Source organism: Cryptotermes secundus, unplaced genomic scaffold, assembly GCF_002891405.2.
Source record: "Cryptotermes secundus unplaced genomic scaffold, Csec_1.0 scaffold160, whole genome shotgun sequence".
NCBI classification, from domain to species: Eukaryota; Metazoa; Arthropoda; class Insecta; order Blattodea; family Kalotermitidae; genus Cryptotermes; species Cryptotermes secundus.
The window spans coordinates 2,030,377-2,048,530 of record NW_019745080.1 but is presented as its reverse complement, the minus strand read 5'-3'; the positions used below and the strand labels follow the sequence as shown (position 1 = coordinate 2,048,530).

General features: G+C 40.6%; 1 protein-coding gene across 4 annotated transcripts in view; it reads right to left on the bottom strand.

The window, feature by feature from the left end:
- LOC111874882 (protein O-mannosyl-transferase TMTC1) overlaps positions 1–18,154 on the bottom strand; it is a 339,223-nt gene that overhangs the window by 97,239 nt on the left and 223,830 nt on the right. For all 4 annotated transcript variants that reach the window (XM_033755644.1, XM_023870740.2, XM_033755642.1 and 1 more), the window contains one exon: positions 6,756–6,859. In XM_033755644.1, the coding sequence (XP_033611535.1) occupies positions 6,756–6,859 (104 nt within the window). The remainder of the gene's footprint in view (positions 1–6,755; positions 6,860–18,154) is intronic.

The window sequence follows — 18,154 nt, the reverse complement described above, 5'->3', positions numbered from 1 at the left end:
TTAGAATATTAAGCATTATGCCAAGAAGACGCACGGAAGAACAAAAGTATAGATCTGCGTATTCTAAATCTCCACATGAGACGGATGTGAGTGGTAAGCTTCAAGCGCCGGTCGTTTTAATCCCAAGGAAAATTCCCCACAATTCGTCTGCTTTACCGTTTCTCACGGTGTTGTCGCTTGCAGAATTCTTATAATTTTTCTTCTACCCTGAAGATGGGGGCGATACGTTCCTCCGAAACGTCGGTTAACACCACATATACACGGTGCCAAATCCCAGAAGACTGCTTTCTTAGTAACATATCGTATTTGACCAAATTTATGCCAAAATACTTCTCCCAAATCTGGAGCTTCTGAACTCAGGATGCAACTTCAAAACTTATTTTTATGTTATGCATCCTGTTGTGTACACAGACTTAGGATTTATGCCGTCACATTACAGGTCAATTCTGTTGTACATAATAAGCGATTGAATTGAATATATTAATATAAAACTTTATTATATTGAACACTACATATTTCGGTCGTGGTTGACCATCATCAAGTATATGCATATATAATCATAAACATATTACGATGTATTGCTGAAAATACGTATATTATGCGTATATTACAAAAACATAAAACTTCATACAATAAATATAATACGTAAATTCAGTGGATGGCTCTTGTGAACACGGTAATGAACCTTTGGGTTTCATAAAATGCTGGGAAGTTCTTGAGTAGTTGCACATATACTCGTAGTTGTTCTCAAGAAGGGCTCAGCTAAACGTGTGATTTAATATGTAAATTCATATAAACATAAACACATCAACCAAATAACTTCCAAAATATTCACGTTTTATATGCTATATATACATATGTAATATGTACAAACGTTTTAAATTCTTTTATAAGTTACAGACTTTTAACATATTCTTTAAAAAAACAGCTTAATTATAGGACGAAAGAAATCAATTTTGATTACATACTCAGAAAATATCTATCATTATATATGTATACTCCTGACGATGGTCAACCACGACCGGACATGTAGCGTTCGATACTGTGACATAGAGCGTCAGATATTGGAGAACAAATGGGAGTACAATGAGACAGTACATCAGCTATTCATAGACTTCAAGAAAGCCTATGAATCAGTTAAGAGGGAAGTATTGTACAATATTCTGATAGAATTTGGGATACCCATGAAACTCGTTAGGTTGATTAAAATGTGCTTAAACGAAACGTATAGTAAAGTCTGTGTAGGTAAACATTTGTCTGATAAATTTCCTATCCAGAATGGTCTAAAACAAGGAGATGCTTTATCGCCACTCCTGTTCAACTTTGCTTTAGAATATGCCATTAGGAAGGTCCAGGGAAACTAGGTGGGACTGAAATTAAACGGGACACATCAGCTGTTGGTCTATGCCGATTATGTGAATCTACTGGGTGATAATGTAGATACCATAAAGAAAAACACATAAACTTTAATTGACGCAAGCAATGAGGTTGGTCTAGAAGTAAACACTAAAAAAAAAAACTAAGCATATGTTGCTGTCTCGTCACCAAAATGCAGGGCAAAATCATGACACAAAGATAGAAAACAAATGTTTTGAAAATGTGGCACAGTTCAGATATTTGGGAACAACGATAACAGATCGAAACCTGATTCAGGAGGAAATTAAGAGGAGATTGAACTCGGGTAACATTTGATACCATTCAGTCCAGAACCTTTTGTCTTCTCGTCTGCTGTTCAAAAACATAAAAATTAGAATATACAAATCTACAGTATAATTTTGCCTGTGGTTCTGTTGGGTGTGAAACTTGGTTTCACACTTTAAGGGAGGAACATAGACTGAGGGTGACTGAGAACAGGGTGTTGAAGAGAATATTTGGACCGAAGAGGGATGAAGTGACAGGAGGTTGGAGAAAACTGCATAATGAGGAGCTTCATAACTTGTACACTTCTCCAAGTATGATTAGAATGAACAAATCAAGAAGGATGAAGTGGGCAGGTCATGTGACATGAAAGGGGGAGACGAGGAATGCGTATAGGATATTGGTGGGAAAGCCAGAAGGAAAGAGACTACTGGGAAGACCAAGGAGTAGGTGGGTGAACAATATTAACATGGATCTAAGAGAGATAGTTTGGGATGGTATGGATTGGAATGATCTGACTCAGGATAAGGACCAGTGAAGGGCTCTTGTGAACACGGTAATGAACCTTCGGGTTCCATAAAATGCTGGAAAATTCTTGAGTAGCTGCAGAATTGGCGGCTCCTCAAGAAGGGCTCAGTTCCATGAGTAAGTAAGTAAGAGACCCATTGCTAGGCAACGACACGGAGAAACATATTTCCGCGGGGCCCAACGAGCGTAAAAATAGGACGCCTATTGCTAGACAACGGATCAGTAAACGCTCCTAAAACAATACAAGTGTTTTCCATTTGGTCCTCTCCGAGGATATATAACGAGAAGTTACAACGGAGCAGTTACTTGTTGTCAGAAGCTGAGAGAGTTCACTGGAAGAAGATTTCAATTAAGTTAGTTGTCGGGACTGTGTCAAGTTCTGGAGATGGCAGTCCAAGGTGACTGAGAAGACATGGCGAGGAAGGAATTAGACTGTGAAAAGAACATTTCCTTTGAAATTACAGTGAGACTGTTATAAATCCGTTGCCAGGATACGACTAATGAAGACTGAGAACCCTATTGCGTGTGTAGCGGTGAACTATAAAGAGTGTAGATCAGTGATAGCTCTGTATTACCTGTAGTTCCGAGTTAGGAATATACGTATAAGGCGCAATAAATCCAATCATCCAATCCAGAACCCGTCTTCTAAGTCATGCGCAAACCCCCTACACGTGAAAAAATAATAAATGAACTGAGCTACTTGCATATTCAATTCAATCTCTTGTTATATACGAGTACAACAGAATCAACGTGTTGTGTGACGGCACGAAATCCCCTAAAACTTAGACGCTGTTCTTAAAGAAGAAGAAACGACATTAGATTGTCTAGAATAGGTAAAGGTGCGTAGTTCATTGTTACGACAAACAGATGACTCTTCAGATTTAATTAAACGATACATCGATGCGAACTCGATTCGAATCGAACCGATGTTACTAATTAGTAGACTCCTAATGAAAAAGCACAATACCTAAATTTAAATTATATATTAGCTTCTCGTCATATCAAAAAACTAATTAACTTATTTTATGCAATGTATGTCACTTCATACAGAGATGTGAAACTTTTTCACTCAGAGTTGTTCTTATTGTTATTTCAAGACCATATATTTTGGGATGTGAAGCTTATTTTCGAGAGGGGATTATATTACTGCAAATAAGGCACATGTAGGATTAAAAAAGTAATATTTTATAACGCCATAAAATTACAGCCATGTTTAATTAGATATATTGTAGAAATTTCGACTTGGCAATTCACCGAAACCTATGCCAAGTACCTAGGGGACACAATTTGGCGCTTGGGGTTACATGACCGAGCGCACAGCCATCATTTCATTTAATCATTATGTTGGTCATATACGAAGAAATTCTTCCATGAGACGCAAGGAACGGTTTACTATTGGTTACAGGGACAGAGGCTAAGGTTTGGAGAATAATTAGAAAGGGTTAATTGAATTCAGCATCGTAAAACGGACGGATGTAAATCCCAATGTGCGAAAGAGAAAAGGAAACACAAGATATTGAGCTGCAGCTGTTAACACAGTCTTTATCAGCATTGCTCGGAGCTGAATTTACTTCAATCGTGTGTATTTATGGGTGTGTTTGTCTTTGTGTTTGTATAGTTCGCCTGCGGGCAAAAACCATGGAGTTTTTTTTATGTGTATGTTTGTTTCTGTGTGCTTGTGTTTGTGTGTGTGTTTGTATGTGTATGTTTTTTGTGTATTTTATTGTGTGTGTTTGTGTTTTATGTGTATGTTTGTGTGTGTGTGTGTCCATCTCTTCTTTATACTATTTTCCAAACAGTCACACACATTTCGACGAAATTTGTCAATATACTCGTAGTAGATTAACTTACTGGGAAAGTTCTTTTTTAAATATCTGAAAACCCTCACCACCACCAAAAATAGACTTAGAGACTCCGAAAGACAATTTCTTGCTTATTGCTTGAGAACCACTCATCCTAACAAACTGAAGTTTCTGTGTTAAACAGAGCTTAGAAAGAAAACTGCCGTTTAGTGTACGTTACACTTTAAATTTTCCAAAAAATTAATAGAAATCTTTAAAAAAATCACAAAAAGCGAAGATTAATGTTTTAATGTATTCGAAAATTTCCTTACACTGACCGGGTACCGTTGAGTAACCCAGCCATTAAGTCAGACCGGGTACGAGATTCCTACACCCGTTACCACGAACCGTACGGTCCTTTGGGCTATAATTCCGTGTGGCCAGACAGAGGTCCACAGTTTTCTGCTTGATTACTGTTAATTTCCTTCTTGGCTTATTCTTACTCGCTGATGATGGGGGCGAAACGTTCCTCCGAAATGTTCGTGGAATTCTGCCGAACTACATCTCGTTAAATCCCACAGGATCGGGCTCTACATTAAATTACATCGCATCAACACATGTTAATATAATGCAATATGAATCCCTGCATGGGGTTAATCTCTCGTCTGAAGGAGAAGCATAGACTTAAGATGCGTGAAAACATGGCGTTCAGAGAGATCTAACAAGGACAGAATTTATAGGAGAAGGGAAGCTATAAAATAATGAGGACCTTAATAATTTAAAAATTAAGGATTATGAACTGGGATAGGGTATGCAGACCGAATGGGAGACAGCAAATAAGAATAATTTTTCATGGGACAAACTGAAAGGAAATTATATCTTAGAAGATATGAGCATAGATGTGAGGATAATATTAAAATAATATGAATTAATAAAACAGTAAAAATTCTGTAACTTTCATTCGTAGCCGTATACCAGACTGTACTGACACATCGAGAAAGGGAATAATCTATATTGTCACGTGACAAATAATTATGGATTTGACGGAGCTGTTTTATTGGATAAGTATGCCAGGCGGAACTACAGACAGTTATCACACACGATAATTATAACACTTCATAACTGCGAACAATGGACACACTCTAATGTTCTTGTAACTACGTCACATGAAGGCTTCTGTCGGTTCTCCCCTTGCTGATCACTGATCTGATCTCCGCCCTCGTCTTCTCCCGACGTCTTCTTGTCGAATCCGCTCGAACAGTCTTCACTGCTCCATATACAGGCTCGGCAAGGACCACCCACAGAAAACACATCGCTGCTCAGCAACGGATATCACTTATTGTTGTCAGGAACCTTGTTCCAAAGAAACTTATTGTAGGTAACAAACGTGCAAATCCTGCCTCAAGAATTGCGAACGGGTTCTTTTCTTTGCAGGAATTATTCAGCGAATTCTATTTCGGAAATAACCGCTAGTAGATAATTAATATTTTATTAATTTATTTAATTTTCATTCCGTAAATTAGAACATTTCCTCAATAACGTCACAGGAAGTAAAAACAAATGTAGGAAGGGAAAGAAATTATAAGACGCGTTCGCTTTTTCTTACCTCCAAGGCGTTTTCCAAGAAACGGAATTCCGTTATTTCATTTTATAATTTCCACGAAGGGCCATATGAAGTGTGATTTCAAGCTATAATTTCTGGCGGCACGTTTCTATTGATCTTTAATTAGGTCGCAGAAACTTCCATTTCAGTGCGCTTGGTGCTACTTCCAGGAAATTTACCCAACNATCCTGAAAATGGAGGCAATACGTTCCTCCGAAACGTCGGTTAACACCATATATATATATATATATACACGCTGCCAAATCCCAGAAGACTGCTTTCTTCATAGTCACCGCCGTGAAAGCCTCAAATCTTACAAAGATTCCTGTTACTTATATCTGTTAGAGGTTGAGTCAACCGCAGGGCCATAATGCGGCTGGAAGGATTAGGTCAATCGAAAAATCCAATGACTTAATCGGGAATCGAACCCACGACCTTCCAGGCTATTGCATAGTGCCTCAACCAACTACGCTATGCTACCCATTTTCATCGTGGAGAATCGTACAGATGAGGCAATGAACTGCAGGCTACTAGGAGTTATTCACGTACCTCCCAACACAGTGGCCGCGCTTTCTAGGGCATGAACTATCTACGCCCCCTCAAACACTGGGGTCGTGGGTTCGAATCCAACTCCAGACACAAATGTTTGCGTTTATTCTGTTTTCGTGTTTTCCTGTGTAGGTGGCGGCCTCGCAACGGGCTGATCCCTCGTCCAAGGGGACCTACAAACTGTCTGCATAATTAAGAAAATGTAGAGCAGAGGCCAAGGTTCATCATGGCCTGTAGCGACCACAGAATAGAGCAAAAGTAGTCTATGTACCAGATCGCAGATAACGAAAGCACAAATGACGAGTCACCTGGTGTGAAGCATTGTGACTCAGATGAGTCAGTACGTCAGTTGAGTCCAGCCTCAGGACGAGATGAAAGAGACAAGATGATCTGAACGATCCCAGAGTCGTCAGACAGTAAACTATGGTCGTGTTCCCCGTGAGAGTCGGAACCAAGAATCATTGTGCTGTCGAGGACCAGCAGCAATTTAAGCGACCCAACGACCGACTGACCGACGGACGGAGACTCACCTGTATTTGTATTACATTTAAGACGGTAGGTCAACGTATGTAAGTTCGGTTAGAGAGATTTCATCGTATTATAATAATCAAGCATGAAGGATTCTTAAGCAATTACTGAAGCGGGAAATTACTGACCTGACATGCTGACAGGGATGAAACGCAGCGGGGTTGTCCTGATTCGAAAACTTGGGTAACGACCCTTGATGTAAGGTGAGTCGTATCACAAGCAGCAAACTTAGCTGAAAGTGAAAAAAAAAATCATCAGAACATCAGCAATATGGTCACACATATATTTTTATATTATACACATTGGTAGAATGCCTGTTCATTATTCAAAGGTAAAATCGAACATTTCACATCATTAGGTGTGGTTCCCGCATATAATCATTTCATTTATCCAGTTGGATACATCATGAACGTTGAGGGGAAATTTCAAGGCCCGATTTCGCCGAACTTTGAAAATTCTTGAAAGAAAATTTCATTTAATAACAATAATAATATTAGTGATTCGTGTTTATGGCCCCGTGACTAATAATTACGGCATTTGGTTTGATGATCGGATTTATTAACAACTTTTACAATCTTTCTTAATCACAATTAGTTTTAGCGCTATAGCTAATCCACCCAATTCACAAATCACTAGAACAAGCTGTCTCTTATTCTTCACTAGTCGTATCCTGGCAACGGATTTTTAGCAGTCTCACGTTAAGTCTTCTCTTCACAGGCTGACTTTCAACAGAGAAGTGAAATTAATCGAATTACAACTGGACTGACAACTACTGCTGGCTTTTCCTTATATAGCCTCGGGTTGAACCACAGCGCAGAAAACACATCCGTTGCCTATCAATGGATATATGAGAACCACATAGAAAACACCCTTTTCGACACTAGCGGCATAATACACACATATCACATGATCGCTATCCAGCCAGTCTATTGGTGCGTCTTTCGGATCTACAGAAAACACAGTTTCCTCTATTTTTGCGTGTTTGACCGTGTTTACAGAGCTCTTGCCTGGCAACGTGTTAATCAAATCCGTTACAATATAATAACTTAGATAATTTTTTTTCGTTTTTCGTGGAATTGACTCAACCACAAACAGACAAATAATAAGGCAGATCCTACCATTCTGAGTCTACTTATATATGGACAGGCTTGCCAACTTTTCAGCTTACTTTCCTTATTCTGAAAAAAAAAGGAAAGCTTATAAGGTTACTTTGTTGTATGTGTGTACTACCGAAAATTACTACGCAACGGCTTGGAAAATGCATTTCTGCGGCAAACAAATACACACACAACAGTGGAAGAACTGTTGACCTTGTTTGTGTGTCTTCCCCGAAGTTGCTAGGCAACAGTTCGGCAGAAACTTTCCTGCTGCAACGAATACACATGCAACAATAGAAGAACTGTTAAACCGGGTGTTTTGCATGCGCTCCGTGACGTGTCAGATGAAAAATATATAGTGAAAGAAGAGCAGAAGATTAGTTCTTCCCAGAACTTCTTGCATGCTTATACACAGACTGCGGAAAGAATTCGTATGTATTGAGCCCCTTTACATGTCCCTCGAGCTGAGACGTTTGGTTTCAATAAATATTTATATAAAAATGACAAAACGTATCAAGTGGGCCTATATTGAAGCCTAGCCTACATTTTGAAACAAAATATTAAGCAGAGTGAAGTTTTATATAATGTCAACAATAAAACATACTGTATATCCTGAGAAGAGAAAATATTGAATATACTTACATTTAAAGTTATGTGAAATTCATAGCAGTATCAACATTATAAAGTAGGCTTCCATTCCGTTCGTTTCCCTTTGTATTTATTTAACATGTCAAAATGCATGATCTTCCCTTCCTGTTGCCCCAGAGAGACCGAACTACGCACCCTTGATTTCAATACACGTAGTAAGAAGACAATTCCGCCATGTTGATAAAACAGAGACCATAAGAGTTGTAATATGCAATAAGATGGCATCTGAGGCTCCTTTTTTCCTCCAGGAAAACACTCTTTTTTTTTCCTTGGCGCTACAGCCCCAATTTGGGCCTAGGCCTACCTCCATGAAACTCTCCGTTCACTTCGGTTTTTCTAGATCTTACACATTCGGTAGGACTCCTTGGGCGGGTTATCAGCTCGTCGCAAGGCCTCTACCTGTACACAAACACAGAAAAACGCACACAAACATCCATGCCCTGAGTGGGATTCGAACCCACGATCCCGGCTTACCGAGCGAGCGAAGACAGTCACGCCTTAGACCGCTCGGCTACCGTGACCGGCAAGAAAACACTTACGTTCATTAACTTTAACATAATGTCCTACTGAACTCTTAGCCGCTTTCCAATCAACTACATATGTTGGATTTTGACGTTCAACTATAAAAAAAACTCCGTGGTTTTAGTCAGCAAGCGAACTATACCTACTGAGCGACCGCCGCTTGTCGGCAAAGTTAGTGCCAACTTTAGCGGATAGAGGGTGTCGCGTGGTCAGCGCAACGGATTCCTACGGCCGTTAATCTCGGTTATATATACCGGAGCCGATATTTTTCCATTCATGTAGCCCCTCAATTATCCTCATGAGGCTGAGTGGACCCAGTTCAAGACCCACTACTTCTCAGAAAATCTCGTAGCGCCGGGATTCGAACACGGGACCTCTGGATTTGCAGCCAGGAACTCTGACCACTAGACCACAGCGGCGGTTTTTGATGTTCAATATCTTTCTAAAACCATAAATACGGAATTATTCATATATAGACATTTCATATAGAATATTGGTGGGAATGCAAGAAGATAAAAGATCACTAGGAAAATCCAGACGCGGGTAAGTGGATAATATTAAAATGGATCTTAGAGAGGTATGATTGGATGGTATTGAATAAAATTTGGCTCAAGTTAAGGACCAGTTGGAGGGCTCTTATGAACACGGCAATGAACTTTCGAGTTCAAAAAAATTCTGGGAAATTCTTGAGTAGCCGCACAATTGACAACTTCTCAAGAAGGGCTCAGCTGTAGATGTGTACAGTCGCTTTCATTGTAAAGCTACAATTATTGATAATAATGGCAATAACTCCAGTCACTTACGAGAGTGCTTGCCAACAGCAGTGGCCTATTACAGTGAATCATATAAAATATATATTAGGTACAAATTAAAATGAAGGAATAAAAAGAAATAAATTAGTAATACGATGAAGGAAAAGAAAGTAATAATTCTAGATAAAAACAGGATAAGACGACCGTGAAATCGGGTTTTGATTCTCGGCAGGGGGAGAGGTTTCTCCGTTTTCAATAGCATTCAGATTGGTTGTCGGGACCCAACCAGCGTCATACCCGGTGTTTCCCGGGTTACTGGCAGTTCTTTCTCCGGAGGTAAAGCGGCCGGGGCGTGAAATTAACAACTAACCTCCATCTCATCCCGAGATTGGGAATAAGTGGAACTATACCTCATCTCCCCAACACACCGTCATTATTCAGTCAAGCACAAGGACAATGTAACCTTTTAATATTATAATACGCCGATTTAAGAGGCCGTGTGTTCTGAGCCATGAGTTGTTTCTGCTCGCTCGAACACTGGGATCGTGGGTTAGAGTCCCACTCAAGGCATGGATGTCTGTGTCCTGTGTAAGTAGCGGCCTTGCGACGAGCTGACCTCTCGTCTGAGGAGTCATACCGACTGTCTGGAAGATTCGTAATTTCAGAATCAATTAATTCTGAATGGACACAGGCCAAAGGTGGTAGTAGTAGTAGTAGTAGTAGTAGTAGTAGTAGTAGTAGTAGTAGTAGTAGTAGTAGTAGAAGACGATATAACACTAACCTATGCCCTGAAAGGGATTTTAAGCCAAAGTACCAAGTGTATGAACAAGTGCATGTCAAAGCGTCCTCATGTATGTTAATNTTTACCGTTTCTCACGGTGTTGTCGCTTGCAGAATTCTTATACTTTTTCTTCTACCCTGAAGATGGGGGCGATACGTTCCTCCGAAACGTCGGTTAACACCACATATACACGGTGCCAAATCCCAGAAGACTGCTTTCTTCAATATTTTAGTTGGCTTTGTCTGTACTGAGATTGCACAACGCCTGAAAATGGAATGAATGATGACTCCACTCCGAGATTCGAACGGAGTACCTCCTGAATATCAGCCTAGAGCAACACTGCTTCACCAAAACCCTTCGGTAAGCACGTCAGACAAATATACAAATCTAGTGCAGTAATTATCTGCAAATTAAATATCAATATCGTCAATATTGTGTGGTTAAACACGTGGTTCTGAACTGGTAAAGGCGACGACCTAATTATTGTATGTTTGAAATTCTACTGCAAACATAGTTGGCCGGCCCCTGTTGATAGACCACACGCCGGTTCTACTGCATGGCACACTACACGTTAGGTGACGTCAGCGACACCAGTGGCCCTGCTGTATTGCTATCCTTACAAGCTTCGGAAAGGCTGCATGGACAGCGAAAACATTTACCGCATAAAGAGTGGAATAATGGGGATTCATTATGCATTTATTTTGATGGGGTTTCAACAATTATGCATTTATTTGTTCCTACGATTCCACTTATGTCTTTATTTTCTTATTTATGTTGCCATTGCATATCACAGCGACCGCGCGGTCTGAAGCATGAACAGTCTTCGCTCGCTCTAAAGCTGGGATCGTGAGTTCGAATCCCACTCAAGGCATGTATGTCTGTTTGCGTTTAGTCTGTGTTTGTGTTGTTCTGTGTGTAGGTAGCGGTCTTGAGAGGGGCTAATCCCCCGTCCAAGGAGTCCTACCGACTGTGCAGATTAATAAACTGAAAAAGCGGCCAAGGCCCGAAGAAGGACGGTAGACAGAGACACACACAAACGGACAGACAGACAGATAGATATTGCCATTATCGTTTAAGAGCAGATTAAAGTCGGACGATGCTTGCTGCCATTCAGTTCAAAACATTTTGTACATTTTGCTGATTTGTAGAGTGTGGAAATCAGCGGTAGCAGTATAGTTATTTGTAGTTACTACCTGTTAAGTGGTCATTAAGCCGGTCACGGTAGCCGAGCGGTCTAAGGCATGCACTGTCTTCGCTCGCTCGGAAGCCGGGATCGTGGGTTCGAATCCCACTCAGGGCATGGATGTTTGTGGGCGCTTTTCTGTGTTTGTCTATAGCTAGAGGCCTTGCGACGAGCTGATCACTCGCCCAAGGAGTCCTACCGTATGTGTAAGATCTAGTAAACCGAAGTGAAATGGAGAGGTTCATGGAGGTAGGCCTAGGCCCAAATTGGGGCTGTAGCGCCATAAGAAAAAAAAAAGTGGCCATTAAACCCATCATTCAAAACCCCGTCTGTAGTCACTCATACACGTGGCAGTATCATGAATTTTATTCATTTCGTTCATGCTGGAACGGGCTGCCCAGGTGTTTTCATTTTTAGGACTACATCCTTGATTATCTTTATCTCCGATTAAGTTCTTTGTCTATTCCGATTACATGAATCAACACTGCTCCTTGCGGCCACTTTTTCAGACATTTCCGACATTTTTTATCCTGCGACCAATACTGGTAAAGTAGCTTCGATACTCAAGAATCCTCTCCTTGTATTTTAGTTCTTTATTTTGATACCAAATATATTATTCCCTTCCCGGGATCTCATATGCCAGTCATTCTCTCTATATCCTATGTTCATAATTCGTTAGTCGTCATCCGACCGATAATTAATTAACTACATGTTGTCTAAAACATCCGCGGTTAAGTCGGAACTTGTGCAAGCAATCCTACGGAAGAGAAATCCAGTGTTCATGTGTTTAACGAGACCTCAGCCACATCGATTCCTGTCTTATTTTCAAAACGGAATCCGGTAACTTTCTGGTAAAGACATCACGATCTACATGACTATCAGACGACGAAGCACCCACAAAAATAATTTAGACACTGTCTAATTAATTCCACCAATCACTTTTCTTGAGAAGCCCGTATTAGTTCAGCCTGTCAAGAAATTACACGCCTCTTACGGAATCCAAAGTTTTCGTTGTCGTGTTCATTGCAGACCAAAAATGGATCATCACAGTCAAATGAATTCAGTGCAAACCCTCCCACATATNCTTTGACATAGGGCGAGTAACCCTAAGAATTTTAAATTTTAAATTTAAAATTTAGAGAAAATTTTAAAAGGTTTTAAAAACATCATAACTAAAGATTTTTAGAGTGCTACTACAAGAATATCAAATTTGACGTGTGCAACATAATCTACATACCAGACACATATCAACGATGTAGATGTTGATAATACGAAGAATGTGACATTGTGTTTTTAAATGTTAAATTTTAGACTGGGTTCAGTGTGGCAGCAACGTTAAGAGTATACACCTGATGATGGCCGATAGAGGCCGAAACATGTAGTGTAGAAAGAACAAGATTAAAGACATATAATATATATTGTTTGCACTTGGGACGGACTTTGTATCATTTGTCGCGTAGAGTGCAACAGGATGCTTAAATATAATACTCCCACATACACCTCATTAAGATCTTCTTTAATGTTATCCTCTCTTGTTGTACTTGTGTGTTCCAAGTGTTACTTTCGTCTCAGAAATTCCAACTAATATACTGTAAGCATTTTCGGCCCTTAAAATACATTCTAGAAGCTCACACAATTATGTCTGCCCTGATCCTGTCTTGATAATATCTAATATATAATAAAGAAAAACAGGTAAATCTGTCTCTATAACAAGCCGTGGAGGGCCATAGGACTGCGAGACTTCGAGGATCCCACATTTTCTAGACAATCGACTCACAGATAACGCTGAGGTTGTCAGTCTTATGCGCCGGCCTCACTTGATCCCCCAGGAAAATTCCTGGTACTCATTTTTGTTAGAGGCTGAGTCGACTCCAGGATCATAGTGAAGCTGAAAGGATTAGGTCTACTGAAACAATCCAGTGACCTCATTGGGAATCGAACCTGCGACCTTCCGGCTTGTAGCATAGTGCTTTTAACCAACTATTTTACAGTGTGCCCCTTATATTCGCGTTTATATGGTAATTATTTATAACTCTCTTATTGATTTCCACATACTAGTGTAAGAAAAATTACGCATATGTTTATGGTTGGGAACCAGTTTCTCAGAAATGTGACCGTTCCATTCAAATGAACAGGATGACAGCGTGAGCAACATCTTCATGTCAAGTTAACTTCTCATGATCACAAATCTACACACCCCTGCGTAGGAAGTGGAGGTGCACATGGGGCTATTCACTTTACCAAGACCTGGCTTTAAGCACTTAAGTTTATGACCGCCATACGATAGTGGTCAGTTTGGGGCAGAGAAGCTCTAACAGGCTGTAAACGTGCTTACGTGTGATGAAGGGGCTCTAATATTTTACACCTGCAAAGCCACAGATCCTCATATTGAATTTTAAATATTAATATTTCGAGTCTACTCCTCAGATTTATGGACAGATTGACCCTATAATTTCATACCACCAGACGCTCAGTCTCTTGATGTGAATTTATATTAGGGGTAAGGTTGGTGTCTCCACCTTATCGTGGTGAGGGGGTTTGAGTATGCCAAGGACCCTGAGAGCTATACCAGCGGCATCAGACGAAGAGAGAAATCAAAAACAGAGATACCATGTATGCGACCAGAAGACGAGGAAAAAGACGTAAGAAGATGCTGGATGACCTTGGGGACAGAAGAGGATATTTTTATTTGAAGGAGAAAGCTCTAGATCGCATTAAGTGGAGGAACTGTTTTGGAAGAGACTGTGGACTGATGAAAATGAATGAAAAAAAAAGGTTAAGTTGTCCCTGTGCTTAACTAATTAAGCACTACGCCACAAAGGCGTGTTGGGGCGTGGTTGTATAGATCCACATTTTCTTGACCTCGCCAATAGTTGGAGGTGAGTGGTCAGCTTCACGCCCAAGAGAAAGATCCCCCGGTACCCATTATATAGGAGGTTGGGTAGACCCCAGTGACGGTCTGGAAGACATGGAAGAGAGAACATTCTTGACCCTATTGGGACTCAAACTCCGACTCCTCAGTCGTCCAGCCCGTAGCCAGTCGCTATACAGACTACGCTATTCCGGGCTCTAGTGAACAAGGTTATAAGCACTGTGGTTTCGTGAAAGGCGTAGGAAATTTCTTATCTAAGCGAGAGTCCATTGTCTTCTCAAGAATAACATGGAGTTAGTTACTCAGAGAACTTGTGACGGCGTAGTTGAAATGCTCGTGAATCCAGTTCCACGACGTTATGAACGTCACTAATGGCGCCATTTTATGAAGTTGCGACGACTAGAATTTGGAATTATGCTTGAATCAGAGTTGACAAATAGACGGTTGGACGCCGCAAATAAGCCCAAAGGCCCTTGTTTGTGAACGGGACATGTATATCGTTTGCATTATGTTGCTACATTCTGCAAATTTAATGGAATTTCCTTCTGTTTCCAGTGAAATGCTGATTTGTTTTTAAGGTGGTCTTGTGAGTTATGATGCCGTACAGTCCTTAACTTCAGATATAGCAAGAAGTTCCTTCCGTCCTTCCCTTCAGCGCTACAGCTCAGGGTGAGCTTTGGCCTCCTGAATAATCTGCCTCCGTTCTTCTCTATTCTTCATCTTTCCTCTCCATCTTTCGTTTCCTTTTAATCCATCCAACTGAAGCCGATTATCTGTTTTCTGAACAATTTCGTTTTTACAGTGTTACGGTTTTGTTTTTGTGGGGCGCCCTTTCTGAGGAGAGGACGGGTCTGTCCTCTGTATATGCTGCTGGCCCTTGTCAGCGCAGTCTTTCTAGGGTCTGAGTCCCTACGGATATATATAGAAGACAGACCCGTCCTCTCGTCAGAAAGGGTGCCCCACAAAACCAAAACCGTAACTGTCAAACATTAATAAATATCTGGTCATGGGCGCCAGATGGGGCTCGACACCAAGACTGACTGACTGACTGACTGACTGACTGACTGACTGACTGACTGACTGACCGTCAGTCGCAATGTGACTTTGATTTTGCCTTTGGATAGAAGAGTAGAGAGAGAGAGAGAGAGAGAAGTGGATTGGTGGAGTGTGGTCAGAAGTCGACAGTGTCCAGTCGAAGATAGTGATTTGTGAAATGTTGTAACAAGTTGCATAAAGGCCCAATAAATCCGGTCATCAAATCCAAAACAAACCCTTAATATGTGACAATATTCTTTAGTAGGAAAGTATCTCTGCTTATTACAATAATCATATGAAACTCACAAATGCACTAAGTAAAATGCATGGGCAACGGTGGGGGGGTCAGGAATTTAGCCTTCCCTAATTTCTCAAAGAAGAACTGAAATATACCAGATATAAACTCTTGATTCAAAAAATTAAAATAATTTAAGAAATAAGAATATTTTTAAGTAACTTCCTGCTATCCCCACCGATAGTGTCTCCACCTTATCGTGGTGGTGGCGTTTGAGTGCTCCTGAGACCCTGAGAGCTATGCCGGCGGTAAAATAGCTACTGGTTGGGACATCCATGTCGGATATGTCAAGGGATAGAAGCCAGACGAAGAGGGACACCCCGGTCCTCCAGGTTGGGGGTTGGGCGTGAGGTTAACAACTCACACTGTAAAAACTAAATTGTTCAGAAACCAGGTAATCGGCCTCGGTTGGATGGATTGAACGGAAGTGAAAGGATGGGGAGAAAGGTGAAGAATAGAGAACAACGGAGGCAGACTGTTCAGGAGGCCAGAGCTCGCCCTGAGCTGTAGCGCCGAGGGGAAGGACGGAAGGAACTTCTTGCTTATCTGAAGGTAAGGAGGGTACGGTATCATAACTCACAAGACCACACCTTAAAAACAAATCAGCATTTCACACAACAATCTTGAAAAGAACATGTTCGTCTAATAGCAACAGTCTATACTTGTATCAGAGAGGTCTTCGGTTCGAGTCACGGCCGAGACTCCTGCTATTCTGATATTTTCCGTCCTGGAGTCTCTCCAGGGATGTGCTCTGATAAGTCCTCCATTTTGCCTTTACGATTTACTTCGAAACTCCTGCAAATGAATTAATCGGCTCACTTTTCGACACGAAATGTAATCCAGCCTCGTGAAACAACTCCAAAGAAAATAGATTTCGACGTCTCTTCGTCCAAGAATTTCTGGATTGCTTCTTCTCTCTCTTATGATAATGATGGCAGACCTGACGTTTACTCTTTTGTACAGGAATTGTTCGTACTGAAATGTAAGAGTTCTGTGTATGGGCGCTGCAAAAAGTATAATTTAGTGTGTCCAACAGGCAGCGCTTTCCCCCGTTTTTATTTTTTTCCTTCCCCTGCCTCTGGCATTCACTGCCCTTTATCTTTCCATTGTTAACTTCCGTCTCTGTTCTACCGCAAATTCACACTCGGCATACCGTAAAATTTCCCGGAATTGTAGGCCTTTCCTTAACCCTCACATTTTGTTTCTTTCTAAAGTTTCCCCAGTATTGCAGTTTCCTTTCTGCAAAACAAGAGGCCAACTGTAATCCTTCCTACTGACAGTGATTCAGACATAACTTATTTAATTTACAATAAGACACGCAGAAATAATTCTAAATTAACCTGACGTTTCTGTTTACTTGAATTTTTTCAAGCCCAACATGATCTACCAGAAAAACATTTTACGCGTACTGATAGAGGTGTTCTTACTAATGCCATTATTATTATTGTTAATATTATTATTATTGTAACCGTCCCCTTTCTATCTTTGTATTTATTTGCCGGCTTCGGTAAATCAGTTGACTCTTATCAGGATCGTGTTACGGTAATAACTGAGGCAACGGTGAAACTGGACATTTAAAGCCAGTCCACTGCTAGAAATCAACGACGCTATTTCTGCCCTCCACAAATTGTTTATTCAGAAGCGAAATACTATGACTTCATTAGCAAGTACGGGTAATGTGCCCTTTTATTACTATCAAAGATTAATAAACCAAATAAAACTGATAAATTTAGATAAACTTGGAGAGTGCAGCCCAATGACGTCTGCCTCCGACGAATTCAAAACGCCAAGTCCTTCTGCAAACTCTATCCTGCGGGAGCGTCGCTTCATCCCCTGTATAGGATATGAATTGACGGCCTCTCTCCCAGACAAGAATAGTTTCTTATTGGCTGATTTTAACTGGCCAAATCCATCATGCAATCAGCACTAGACAATCACATAACGAACTTTGAGAATAATGAGATCCAAAGATATAGAACCCGGTACCCCACATGTGAAAGCGATTATTTCTTAGTTTAAGGTCCAATTACACACTTCCGAAGACACTTTCATAACAGCTACACTATCAGCAAAACAAAATTTACATCTTTGGCAAACAACAGTCTTGCCTCCCGTGGTGGCCTCGTCCCTTTTCCGGTCACCCAAGCTGCAGGTAACAAAACAAGGCAGTTGTTTCTGTCCAGATGCGAAAAGCAAGTCATAACATGCTAATGAATCGGTCTCCCCAATAAATCAGTCACTCTACTGAAATGGCTAAAGATGACCATAGTGTCCCTTGAAGAGTTGTAAAAGGTTTGGACTGTCACATTATTATTATTATTATTATTATTATTATTATTATT